The sequence below is a fragment of the Acomys minous genome, assembly GCF_964271855.1.
Source record: "Acomys minous genome assembly, chromosome: 3".
NCBI lineage: Eukaryota > Metazoa > Chordata > Mammalia > Rodentia > Muridae > Acomys > Acomys minous.
The window spans coordinates 113,570,059-113,584,655 of NC_140485.1; the positions used below are offsets into that span (position 1 = coordinate 113,570,059).

Below are 14,597 nucleotides of genomic sequence, written 5' to 3' on the forward strand. Positions count from 1 at the left end.
AAGCCTTAAAAGGTAGACATTAATATAGGAAAGAAAAAAAGGGGGCGTTGGAACTAAAGAAGAAAATAAGTCAGTGTTATCCATCTTCTGAAACTTTAAAAACTACACAGGAACATAGAGCCAATAAAGAGTAGATGAGACTTAATTACATTGAAAATAGATTGTTAATTAAAATAATTTAAAAAGACAAAAGTAGACTCAAGAACATACTGTTTTAAAAGTAATAATTCCAAGAGAAGATTGTTAGAAAAAGGCCTTTAATTATAAAATGTCTTTAAATAAAAAGGCAATGGCACGAATCACCATGGCGTTACTGAAGCGTCGTCCACAGGCTGCTCTTGTGACCATGTGCCCAGTGTTTCACTGTTCTTCCCTTCCTAACTGGTGACAGGAAGAGCTTCTGACAGTGCCCAGCTTCCCTTAAAGAACTATGAGCAGTGTTAGCAACACATTGGTGCCACATCCTTACAAGCCCCCTTCTATCAATGACACTCTACCCTTATTCAACAGTGAACATTGCTCTTATTTCATGTCTTATTTACAGCAGAGGTCCATGTTTTGTCACAGTGTGGTCTGTGCATGAAAAGTCCTGGCAATAATACTTTTTTACAACATCTTACAAATTGACTCAGATTAATACTTAAAGTCCACAGACAGGAAAAACCTTGTTCACATAAATGAGTGTCACACCCAGAAGACTCATTCTGGAGGTGGGAAGGTGCCATTTCACAAGGCACTCTCCAATTGTTCCAGAGTGTACTATTGTGATATTTATAATGTTGCCAGGTAACTTCATGTGTGACTTTTCAGATCCCATAGGCAAGAGTGTGGTGTATGCAAAGTGATCTCGCTCTTCACATTGTGGTCATGGGTAGTTCATAGTCTGTGTGGATCCATATTATATTCCCTGAGTATTTAAACATTGAATGCTTTGGTGATAATTGGAAGTTCCTGCAGTTTGGGATTTGGTGATGGATACAGTTTTGTGCACATATGTCAGATCAGCTGAAAACAACTGCCTGGGTCATTCAGACATAGTTGTTCAACGCTATGACTACTAACATTTTGTGGTAATAAGAATACTGTTGAGTTAGGTTTGCCTTCATAGCTTTCCATACCTGCTATTAACTATCTCTTTCTGGTTAAAAAGCAAATTTTATTGAGGGAAGATAGATAGGAAGAGATAAGAAAGGGGAGAGAACATAACCCAAACTCTCTTGGTAAATCTATGAGTAGAACTTATCACTAGGTGTCATAAGGCCCACAATGAGTCATTCTGGTTCAATACCTAGTACGAAAGAAAGAAAGAAAGAAAGAAAGAAAGAAAGAAAGAAAGAAAGAAAGAAAGAAAGAAGAAAAGCCCTATTTTTTAAAAAAGCTGTCACATCTGAACACATTTTAAAGTGTGTATAAACAGCCCACAGCTAACTAAGCCCCCTTTTTCTTACTCCAAAAATATTTGTTTTATAATAATAATAATTAACAATTATGGCAGACACAAGAACATCTATAATTTTAAGGCTTGAGGGTATCACTTTGTAATAATTGGGTACAGCTGAAGAATTAGGAAACCTGCTACTTTTATTTACACTCTTGACCCCAACAAGAATGATGACACTAGTCCTCGGCTTAGTCTTCTACACTGGCTTGGATTTTATGACCCACTCAGCGTTTGGGTTCAGTTGGTACAAGTCCTTCATGTACGTGTCGTCGTCAAGGCAGCGTTCCCCTGTGAAGGAGATGAGGATTCTGTTAACACAATGAGCGCAGTCTTAAAATTAATCCCAATGGCTCACAAGCTTAGATTTCAAAATCTTTACCACTCTTCCCTGTTCCTCCCGACATTTAAAGAGTTAGCCAAGGCACTAAAAGAGTCAGTTGGGTAGTCAGTCTCTAAATGTGTGTATGAAATTGAATTAAGAAGCTGAAAGTATTTTCTGTGGTAGGCTTTAAGTGCTTCATTAAAATCAGCTTCACCTTTATTAAACATACCAGTAGTCTTGAATTCAGCTAGGAAACCATACTACTTTCCAAGATCTAACAGTGAAGGCAATGGTCAAGGTTGACTGATGATTTAACCAGGAGGAGCTCAAAGAGAGAGGCCCCAGGCAGGAAGGTCAGACCACAGAACAAACACACACCATCCAGCAACTGTCTAAGGCATGCTATGTTTGCTTTCAAATAGAGCAATATTTTTCTTCCAAAGATACAAATAACAAACACTGGCAACATCAAATCAACATATAGACTGAAACTGTGCTTACCAATATTCCCTCCAATTTCATACAGAAAAACTTCTCCTTTCTTGAGTGTCTGGGCAACCCCACTATCAGAGACAAAACAAACTGGTTAGTGGCATCATCCAACAGCTTGTAAGTAAATCAGTTTAACAGGCTGGGGGGATTCTAGCCAGCATAGCAAATTCATAACTCAGACATACTGCAGTTATACACTTTTTGTATTTTCCCCCATCTGTTAAATGTGCCCAACAGGTAATAAAAATGTCACACTTGGAAATTCTATAAGTACATTCAGATATCTGAAGACAAAAGAATAAATCAGTATCTAAATTTGTAAACCCCAAGAACCCAAGTTAATATAACATTGGAATTACATGATTACTAATATGATTATCTGCTCTGAGTAGGGCCAAGATGCTGACTCGGTTTTCTCATTGGGCTTTAGCATTCATCGTGTGACTGGGGTGAGAGGCCAGCCTTAGTGGTGTACGAAGTAAATGCAAGCAGTGAAGGCCTGCAGCATAGGTGGTGGTCACTCAAATTTGGAAGATGTATCCACCCAAACAGAGCAGAAGTAGGCGCTCAAGCTGTGACTCCATTGAGTATGTTGGTCACACATTTGTCTTCTTCAATAAATAGAATTTCCACCCGTACCATATGGAGGTGTTGTAGGCTAAGCCCATAGATACACAATTACATAGTATGACCAGGAATGGGGACCTCCCACCACTCCCTAGCTATACAGTTTTAGGTTTTCCATAATTGTTAAGGATCACACATACACAAAAATGTAATTCAGTGATTTTTCTAAGGTTTCTATGAAAGAGTTACTTCAGAAACCTGTAAAGCTTTAGAGGCAAACTTTTACATTTCTAGAAAGAAGTCCAAGGATGTGCTTTTAAAGTCTTCTGCGGAGGGCTAGAGAGATGGCTCAGAGGCTAAGAGCATTGTCTGCCCTTCAAAAGGTCCTGAGTTCGATTCCCAGCAAGCACATGGTGGCTCACAGCCATCTATAATGTGATCTGATGCCCTCTTCTGGTGTGCAGGTGTACATTCAGGCAGAACACGGTATAAATAATAATAAATAAACAAATCTTTAAATAATATAAAATAAAATCCTCTGCAGTGTGTGGATTAGGTAGACAGAGAATTTGTTGGTTGCTGATAACAGGACCAGAGACTGGGGCCTGGAGAGATGGCTCAGCAGTTAAGAGCACTGACTGTTCTGCTGGAGGACTAGGGTTCGATTCCCAGCACTCACAAGGTGGCTCATAACCAACTGTTAACTCCAGGGGATCAGACACCTTCTTTTGGCCTCCACGGACATTGTAGACACATGGTACAGACACACATGTAAGTAAAACACCTATACCGGTAATAATTCTTTTAAATCCTAGGAAATACATCATGTAAGTAGGAGGAAAATAGGTAAGTCTGATTATCTACCAGCAGCTTTCCTAAGCAGTTACTGGTTCTCTGGTTATCCCATCTTCTTCCTCCACCATTGTGCCTGCTGCATCACTGTCCACCCCGTGACACGTAAGTTCCACCTGCTGCCTTGTATACCAACCAATAGTCACACTCCGATTCCAAGAGTTACTGTGACTGTAAACCCCAAAGGAATGTTGTAAAGGACTTGATTTTTTAGGAATCTAGTCCAGTATTGCTCTCAGAGTGATTCTGAAGTGTCTATATTGTTCTTTTATTTTATCCAAGCTGAACAAACTTTTTGGCACAGGATAGCTTTCATATAAAATCAACAAATTCATAACTAATGGAAAGGCATCAATTTTTTTTAACCAAGGAATGATGGATGACTGGCCAATTTATTGTACTTTGGGTATATATGGCTCATTGGCTTTGGCTTTGGCTGAGATGGTTAGAAAGCGAATGATGGGAGAAAGTGAGCTACTTCCTAACTGTCCCAAACAGGTGGACTATAAGTGGGGGAAACACAAGTAGGTGTTAGCGGAGAGACAGTACATACCTTTATTGAGCACCTCCCTCCCTCTGTGGCCCAGAAAAGCATCAATGGGACTCAACGGACACTTTGCTACTCAATTCTCACAAGACTGTAAGGAGCTGCTATTCTGTCCTGCTCTTCCCAGAGTGAAGGAATGAAGAATTAATACTTTAAGCTAGGCCATGGGAGACGGTCAGCAGGAAAAGGTTCCTACTGCCAATCTCAATGACCCAGAACTCACATGGCAGAAGGAGAAAACTGGCTCAAGCACTGTGGCACGTGCATCCTTGTACATCTAAATGCACACAAAGTAACTTAAAATGTCATCGTTTAAAACACCAGCCCAAGTCAAAGCCAGAATAGCATGCATTTGAATACACAGACTAATGTTTCATGTTGTACTCAAAGTACGAAAAGTCTCAGTTGAACACAGCGTACACCTCCATAGCCGTTATGCTCAGAAAGTCTAAGTAGGGCAGAGGAGCAGAACTGAGTGAGTCCTTGGAGCTTGTAGGAGGCTCCTGTCTCAAGTCATCTAGGTCTCAAGTCATCTAGATCTCCAGAAGCACATTCTGAGAGGAAATGGAACATGTCCATGGAGGAAAGAAGGGTCAAAGGTGGCGGTCAAAGGCCAAAGGTCAAACATGGGGTGGAAAGAGGAAACTAGTTGACTTCATTGTAGCTGAGACATTCCAGGGAGAAAAGACCAATCTAAGAAATTCCAAATGCTCCCAGCCACCAATTCCAAGAGCATCACCTCAGGGCTTAATGCCACTGCAACTCCCAGGAGCTAGTGAGGAGGGAGCTCAGGGGCTGCCTCTGTGGACAAAAATATAGGTTCATGTTTCTAGCTATGTGACCTGGGCAAACATGCTCCCTGACCAAGCTCCTGTCAATGAAACAGAAGGAATGAATGTTTTTTTCTGCAGACCACTCCGGCAAGGAAGTTTATACTTGTTTGCAGGGGCCTGAGTGGCTGGCCAGAAGTCCCATGCCATTTCACCGCTATTTGTGACCTATGGAGATCCATCCATTCTCCCAGCTTATACAGTAGGGGAGGGGTGGTTATTTTAAGGTTTCTAACTCCTAACACCCAGCAGAGTCTTAATAGAGTACAAACCTTAACATAAGGTACCGTGTTGATACTGCTGAGGCATCAGCAGACAACTTGACTGAAGCCCCCATTGTTAGAATGAGGTTAACCTCAATGAAAGCCTGAAATAGAACATTCATACACAGTGATGCTAACACTCCGGATTTCTTTCAAGAATTTTAGATTAAGGCTGGTGAGATGGCTCAGTGGGTAAAGGCACTTGATGCACAAGCCTGGTGCCCCGAGCTCGGTCCGTAGAATCCATATAGGGTGGAAAGAAAAAAATGGATTCCACAAATTTGCATGTGTGTGTGTATGTACCTGTACACACACACACACACACACACACACACACACACACACACACACATTAAAAAAAGAGTTTTAATTTCATTGCATAAATAGGGGGAACATCATTAAAAATGATTTTAGCCAAAAATAAGATGTTAAAGGGGAAAAGCTAAAATCCCTATAAGCTTATTAGGACCTCAAATTCAAGAAAGGATCAACAGAAGCCACACTGACTACAGTGTGTACAGTGAGGAGGGGCAGAGCTTCCTAAGCACTGTATAGTATCTGTCCCTGGACAAAGAAGGACCTGGTTGTCCCTGATGAGGACAACTTGTTCTCTTCTTGTGACCTCAGACCTCAGGGAACTGGGTGTCCTCCCGCAATCAGCAAAGCTTTCAGTTTTTAAATTGGACTACTTCTTTCTTATCCATTAAATTTCATAGACACAGTTACGTCTTAGTTTTAATCTTGCTGCATCCTAATTAGCAATCTTCGTAACAGCCTACAAACAGTAATTAACCTCCAACCAACGTGTTCTGGAAAGACCGTTGAGTCATTTCATTTGCCAAGCTCATTGCAGGCAAATGGTGAGGGGCTGCTCACACATGCTGCCTAAAACAAGCTCAACTTGAACACAAGCTACTCTGACTATGCTCTCCCATTGTCTCTTTGCCAAGTCGGCTCTGCTCTTCTGATGGGAAGACACAGACACAGACACACATAGACACATGAGAAGAGATGGGAGGGAGAGGGAGAGAGATATAAATATAAAAGTGAGTTATCCCACAGAATAATTAAAACAGGCCTCTACCTTTCTTGGCTGAGAAACCTGGCGAGTACATCACTGGCTTTTAGTTCTTCAGTTAGCTGTATTGCCATGGAAACTTTTGAAAGATGGGGCGCTTGCACTCGAATCACTCCCTGAGGAACGTCAGCCTGCAAAGCAATAATGACACTGGGACAAAGCTGACAGCAGCTGGAACATGTAACTGTACGAGGCATTGTATGGGAAGTGTGCTTAACTACTACTCATTTTACTCCACTGCATAAAACCTTAACTACTGTATAATGTAATTTGCTAAATTACATCAAACCTCAAATATCCTCTTAATGGTGATAGGGGAACTTTATAATGCCTGTGCAGTAATGCTTAATTATTTTTAAAGATGTAAAGAATGACAGCAATAACCATTACTGCCATATTAAGTGCTGATTTCTGAGTGTTATCTACTGGAGAACGCTTCCTCGTATAGCAATTTATGAAATTGAATCAGAGAGAAGCCACTCAGTGCTGTGGCTATGTGTGCTTTTTACAAAGCCTTCCCACCCAGGATCAAAATGTCCTCCATCTTTTATGTCCCTAGGTGTGAAATATGAATGGATCTTCCTGGTGTGTTTGTACTATATTTGCCTGAATAAGCTTATTATACTTTTAACTGTATACAGTGAACTTAAAGAGAACCAAGCCTTACCCCTCTTCTCATGGATTTGCAGGACATTTTATGAATTTAAAGACACTGTGAAACATTTTGAGGTTTGTAATACCAGAACATCAGCTACGGCATTCAAAATAATAGGCTTAATTAATTCCTAAATGGTTTTGCTAAAATAAATACTAATTTATTATTTATAACCATATGTCTTAAACAGATTTTAGAACAGCATGCTCAAATTATGTTTAGATACGATTCCTTAAAAAATTACAAATATCCAACTTAATTTAATCAAAGTTTACAAGTATCTACTGAGTATTATGTTAGGTCTACTTACCAATCAAATAAAAAGGTACACACCCTTAGTGGATTCAGTCTGGAATTCCTTTTGGTTTTAACCATAAAACAGGAATATACTACAGATGCCATTGATGTCTTTGGAAATTAAAGTGTTCTTCTAGAACCAGGCAGGATAAAAGAAGCAGATGCTTCCCAAACAACTTAAAAATTGATTCTCTCTAACAGGAGAAATTTCATATTGGAATGACAGAGAAAAGAAACCCACTGCTGCGGAATGTCCAGCAAGCGTGGACACCAACCACCAGGTATAAGCCACATGGAGAGTCTGCATTCCTCCCCATCCTGCAGTTGTTGGTTTAGACTTCTCCTTCCCAGGGTATGTAATCTGGCGCGGTTGCCTCAGTAGAGTCTGATCTTGACACAACCCTGACCCCTATTGCAAGCCCAGTTTACCTTTTTCTTTTAACTAGGAGACTGACATCTTTCATTTGTAACATACTGAAAAATGAGCTCCTCTAAACAGTAGATGGGACATTTCCTGTGAGTGAATGTGTGTGTGTATGTGACTGAGTGTGTATGTGTGACTCGTGTGTGTGTGTGTGTGTGTGTGTGTTATGTGGTGTATGTTCCTTTTTGCACAGGTATTAATGGCAGAGCACAGGACAGAGAGTACACAGGGCCTTCTCCCTCTGGATTACTCTCCAGCTTATTTCCCACTCAGGCCATCCCACATGGCAGGTTAATCTCAGCTATCTCTTTCCTTCCTGGGAAATGGAAGACAATAAACTGATATAGACAATCTGAGTGTAGGAGTGAAAACTGTCATTGTGACACTGGAAATAGTGAGGTTGCACTCACAACACCCTGTTCACCTGGCTACACAGTGAAAGCAGCACACAGTGGCACTGTGTATTAACCCCCTCTATCTATAATTTGTCCATGGCCCTGAATGGAACACCAGAGTTTGCATGTAACTGTACTTATGATGATGTTAAAATTAGGAAATCCTGGTTTATTCACAGCACCAACCATATTTAAATTTGCATAATGAAAGTAATAATAAAATTATTATTAATAAATAATAAAAATATTTAGATGTGATATGAATAAATTACTTAAAGAAAAATTTAAAAAATAAAAAGATCTTACCCAGCTCTAGGGTAAGATGCACGTGTGTGCATGTCTGTATTAACAGTCAAACACTGGAGGTGATTAAGGAAAAAAATGCATATGAAGGTCTACAATGAACCTTTACAAATCAAAATGAACCAGAAATAAAAAAATATTGTCATGAAGAGCTTAACACAATGGCATCCTTAGCAGCTCCTTGCCTTTCCTTCCATTGTTCTTTAAGGTTTATTCTCCTCCTATCCTCTCTGGTAGGTCCTCCTAATCCCCTCTGTGTATCTCCCAAGCACCCTGTTCCAAGGCTCATTTAAAACCACTTAGATTCCATGGAACCTACTCTGTCATGACTTACAGAATCAAGGGAAATAAAATCACACATGAATATGTTCACCAAAACAATGCAATAACGATAGTAGAGTTTCTCTCTAACAAAGTATACCAGTATGCATTTTCTTACTGGCTTAAAAAAAAATTATCCAATGTACTTTGTCTATCACTAATACACTGAGTTGCCTCTGTCACTTTGTGTTGCTCCTCACACTCTACAAAGACAAGAAAAAACAAAATTGCAGATTAGGAATTTAACAACAGTACAAGACGTAAATTCCGTTGTTTACTCCTGCTGGAGGCCAAGGGAAAGTCTAAGCATTAGTGTGTGCTTGCTTGAAGAGTAGCTTTTCTTTTCCTGAGACATCCCTAGAAAAGCTGAAGACCTGTTCTAACGTGGCCCATGTCCTACACTCTCTAAATGAGTTCAGGGAATGTGGCTATGGAGAGAGCAACAGGCTTCTCAAGCAATCCTGAGTTTCAGTGAGGTATCAGAACTTTCACATTCATAGAAGTTTGGAAGAAAGAGTCTCAGGAGCTGCGTTCTAAGGGCGTCCCAGAATTCTTAAGAACACATATAATGTTAGAAAATTGTCATGTTATGCATATATGGTACCAGAGTTGATTTTTACCAAATTGGGGGTGGGATCACATGGGCATTTTACCACAGTCTCCTTGTGCCTGTGGATGAAACCATCTTCTACATTTCTCAACCCCAATGAAAGTGGATGAAGTTAGGCCAACTTCAGTTCAGTGTTAGCCTTTCCTAAACTAGGCACTGTTTAAAAAAAGGTTGACTCGAATGGATGCATGGATGCCTCAAGCCACAAGGGGCACATGGCACTTTCTCTGGCTGACTATTGACATGTCTGACAGCTAGGTAACTTGCCATAACAGGGTTTGCTGTTTATGTCTAAGACAGAAGCAACTCTCCACATATTTAACGCATCCCGTCTAAACGCTCCTTGAAATACAGACTGAGAATGGGACTCATATGCTCATACGAACCTGCTAAGCTCCTTACACTTCCACAGAAATGTTCCCAGTAGACGGGAAAGATGAAAATCTCATGGCTTTGGAAAGTTCTGGCTGAGTATATTAGCAAGGGAGAGCACGTTATATTTATATAGAGATGATAAACAATGAATGATACCAAAGATCTCATTTAAATGATATGTGGCAGCCTTGATTAAGCTCTAGACTCTCTCTGTATCCAAAGCAAATGCTATTGGTGCACTAATTACATTGAGCTGCCAAGCTTTGAAAAGACACCGTGCTCAGTCAGCAAGCCAAACATCATGCTTTTAATTATGGCAGGATAGCAGCTGAAACTATACGCAGTCATCTCTGTGACCTTCACAGTTCATGGCTGTGATGGCTGTTCTTGGTTGACAACTCAACTACATCTGGAATTAACTAAAACCCAGGTGACTGGGTACAGCTCTGACGTGGGAAGACCATGTAATCCTGATCTTTCAAGGTGGGAAGATCCACCTTTGCTCTGGCCACACCTTCTGCCTGCAGCCTAAGCTATGGGGAAATGCTACCTGCTTGCTCTTGTTCTCACTGTGGAGTCCATTCCTTCGCTGGCATTAGTACCTGCATATATAGAAGGCCAGCTGAAATATCCAGCTTCATGGACTGAATGGATTCTTGGCCTTTCTGTTAGTATTAACTGTTGCTGGACTAGCTGGACCACAGCCTACAAGTCATTCTAATAAATCCCCTTTTACATACATACCTACAAACATACATACATACATACATACATACATACATACATACACACACACACACACATACATACATACATACATAAAGACAGACAGACAGATTCACTACTATATAAGTTCTATTCCTCTAGAGAACTCTGACTAATACAGACTTTGGTACCAGAAATGGTTTGAGAGCACAAAAGTGTAAGGATGACTTGTTTAGGTATTTGGAATAGACTTTCCAATTTGCCAACATCTACAGCTAGAAGCTTGGAGAATACTAAAATCCCATGATGTGAACTATTTTACAAATTAAAGGAGACAAATGCCAGGTGGTTATATCCTCATTCACCAGTTATGAGAGGCAATGGATTTGGTGACTCTGTCTACAAAACTTTTGACAGTTTTGGGGAAAAACAAGGAAATGGAAGATGATGGTTGGTTGTTCCCAGCACCACTGGATGGACTGACAAAGGAATAGTATGAATTCTGGGATAAATTAACCAACCTCCAGCATCTCAGAGTGTGGTGAAGAACAATGGTACATTTAACAATAAAACTGACCAGCTCCAGAGAATCTTCTCTCCAGCAGCCCTGAAGCTCAAGTTGTGGGAAATTAAGCCAAAGTTCTTACTATAAGGTCAGCTGAATTACAGTGAAAATTCAAGTCCCAGCGTCAGGGGGTATCAGCGGCTAAAGTGGGGGCGTTAACTGGTAAAGAATAGGATCCTTAGTTGTTAAAATGAGTGCATTAATTAACTGGTAAAGAATGGGACCCTTAGTGGATAAAGTGAGGGGTGTTAACTAGTAAAAAATAGAATCCTTAGTGGACAAAATGAGCCCATTGACCAGTAAAGAATGGGACCCTGTGAGTTGCGTTGGAGATGTGTGAGAAGACACTATTGAAGCTGAGGACTTTGAACCCTCAGATTCTCACAGGTTTGTCTAACCAGAAGATGCAGTCTCTCCACCCTCAGCAGAAGATGTACTCTGTCTTGCTCTCCCACCCACTGAAACACTGCCTATTTTGCCCTTGATTGAGGCAATTAATCCCTCATTGTCTAATAAAACAACTGTAACTTTCTGTGAAGGAGATGCCAGGCAGGACAATACAGATACCTCCTCCAGGGCCCACCAATACTTGACGCTAAACCTATGGCCACTCATAAGGTTAAGCAGGTTAAGAGGGGAGGTAGAAAGTGTAGCCCAAGAGAAGGTGAGCTACACTACTAAAGAGCCTAATGAGTCTGCTAACTCGTTCAAGCAGAAGTCTGGGGAATATGTGTGGGAATGGATTTTAGGGGTGCGGGATAATGGTAGAAGGAACATAAAACTGGATCAGGCTATGTTTATTGATTCAGGCCCACTGACTGGAGACTCTAGGTTTAATATGGAAGCTTACACAACTAAGAATGTGTGTTGAAAGTTTGCTTGAGTGGTTGGCTGACTCAAAAGATGACCTACTGAAAAGGAACTGGAGATGCCTGAGATCCCTTGGCTTAGTGTTGATGAAGGGATTTTAAAGCTCAGGGAAATTGCAATGCTAGAGTGGGCATGCTGGGTAAAACCTAGTCCTCCATAATGGGAAGGCCCAGAAGACATGCCCTTCACTAATCCTCCAAGACACAAAATGGTGAGAGGGCACCAGGATATTCGAAGAGTTTGGTTGTCACACTTTTTCTTGTGCCAGACTTTAGGGTTGGAGATGCTGCTGCTCCATTGGACAAATTAAATGCAGTGGGTTTCATTGGGCCCCAGATTATCAGGAGCCAGGTGGTAGTGCTGAATCACCGAAGGCAAGGTGATCGTAGTTATTACAATGGGCAGCATAGACATAGCATGTCCAGAATGGCCTGACCTGTAATGGTCAGTGCTGACAAAGGGAGTTTTATGGCGGCACAACTCATATAGACCTTTGGCATTGGCTAATTCATCACAGTGTTTTCAGGCATGGCATGGATGTAAAAAATCTATCATATCTTCATTTGATCTGTATAAGCAGAAAAATTCCCAAATAAATGAGAGTCTCTATTGGATAATGGCAAAAAGGAATCTTGACCTGTGAGCCTGTTTTCAGACTTGAGCCAGTGTGTAGACCCAAAACTCCTTGAGTAAAGGGACAACTGGTTTGCCCTGAGGAAGGACCTTGATAAAAAAAAAAAAACACACAAAAGTATTACTATTAGCCTCTCTCTATTGCATTCCCCAGAGGGACTTATAGCCTTTTACAAGAGTAATTGTCCAGTGGGTAAAAGGAAACAGTCAGACTTTCCAGAGTCTATGGGACTGGTTCTGAATTGACCTTGACTCCAGGAGACCCTGAGAAACATTATAGCCCTCCAGTTAAAGTAGGGGCTCATAGAATTCAGGTGATTAATGGAGTTTTGGCTGAACTCCGACTCACAGTAGGTCCAATGAGCCCCTGAACTAATCCTGCAATTATTTACCCAGTCCTACCATGTGTAATTGGGATAGAAGTTGGCAGAATTCTCACGTTGGTTCCCTGACCTGTGGAGTGAGGGCTATTATGGTTGGAAAGGCTTTCAGGTTGCCTCTGCCAGTGAAAATAGCACATCAAAACCAAGATCTCGTCCCAGGAGGAACTGCAGAATTTAGTGCTACCATCAAAGACTTGAAAGATGCAAGGGTAGTAGTTTCCACCACATGTCCCTTTAACTGTCCTATCTGCCCAGTGCACAAGACAGATGGATCATGGGGAATGACAGCTGACTATACAAAACTCAATCAAGTAGTGATGCCAATTGCAGCTGCTGTACCAGATGTGGTGTCCTTACTTGAATAGATTAATTCATCTCCTAGATCATGGTGTGCAGCTATTGAGCTAGCAAGTGCCTTTTCCTTGGTCTTTCTCTATAAGGACCACTAGAAGCAATCTGTATCAAGTTAGCAAGGCCAGCAGATACCTTTACAGTTTTACCTCAAGGGAATGTTAACTCTCAGGCTTTGTGTCATGACTTAGTTCAAAGAGATCTTGATCATCTCTCTCTTCCACAAACTATCACACTGGTGTGCTATATGGATGACATTATACTACTTGAACCAAATGAGCATGAGGTACCAACAGCTCTGGACTCAATGGTAACACATATAAGCACCAGAAGATAGGAAGTAAATCTGACAAAAGTTCAATGGCCTTTTAGGCATCCAGTGGTTTGGGGCATGAAGAGATACTCCTTCTAAGGTAAAGGACAGGTTATTGCACCCGATTCCCCCACCCACCAAGAAAGAAGAACAAAGCTTAGTGGGCCCATTTGGATTCTGGAGACATCACATTCCCCCACTTGGGTGTGTTACTCCTGCCCATATACCAAGTGACTCAGAAATCTGCTAGTTTTTTGTGGGGCCTCGAACAGAAGGCTCTTCAACAGGTCCAGGCTGCTCAACCACTTGGATCATATGATCCAGCAGACATGATGGTTTCTGAATGTCATTGCCACTGGTATCAGTGGCAGAAAGGGATCCTATTTGAAAACTTAGCTGAATCACAGAAGAGACCTTTGAGATTTTAGAGCAAGGTTCTACCATCATCTGCAGATAACTATTCTCCTTTTAGACAGTGAGCCACCAAGTAACCATGTGACCTGAGGTCCCCAACATGAGCTGGGTGTGTTTTCTGACTCACCAAGTCAAGCACAGAAGCAATCTATTATCAAAGGGAAGTCTCTCTCTCTCTCTCTCTCTCTCTCTCTCTCTCTCTCTCTCTCTCTCTCTCTCTCTCGCACACTGATCGAGCCTGAGCAGGTCCTAAAGGCACAAGAAAGTTGCATAAAGAAGTTGTCTAAATGCCTATGGTTTCTACTCCTGTTACAATGCCATCTGCTGCCAAGCTTGCAGCTATACCTTCATGGATGTGCCCTATGATCAGTTGACTGAGGAAGAGAAGACTAGGGCCTGATTTACTGATGGTTCTGCACATTATGCAGGCACCATCCAGAGGTAGACAGCTGCACCATTACACCCCCTTTCTGGGACATCCCTGATAGACACCAACAAGGGGAAAGCTTCACAGTGGGGAGAACTTTGGGCAGTACACATGGTCACACATTTTTTTGGGAAGGAGATATGGCCAGAGGTGTTATTCCTCAC

The 14,597-nt window shown here is 41.3% G+C and overlaps 1 protein-coding gene across 4 annotated transcripts in view; it reads right to left on the reverse strand.

Moving 5' to 3' along the window:
* Positions 1-240: 240 nt before the first annotated feature.
* Positions 241-14,597, reverse strand: part of ARHGAP18 (Rho GTPase activating protein 18) — a 219,720-nt gene continuing 205,363 nt past the window's right edge. For all 4 annotated transcript variants that reach the window (XM_084776805.1, XM_084776808.1, XM_084776806.1 and 1 more), the window contains exons 13-15: positions 6,399-6,523; positions 2,265-2,326; positions 241-1,729 (exon numbers count right to left, since the gene is read on the reverse strand). In XM_084776805.1, coding sequence (XP_084632931.1) covers positions 1,638-1,729; positions 2,265-2,326; positions 6,399-6,523 — 279 coding nt within the window. In that variant the 3' untranslated portion in view covers positions 241-1,637. The remainder of the gene's footprint in view (positions 1,730-2,264; positions 2,327-6,398; positions 6,524-14,597) is intronic.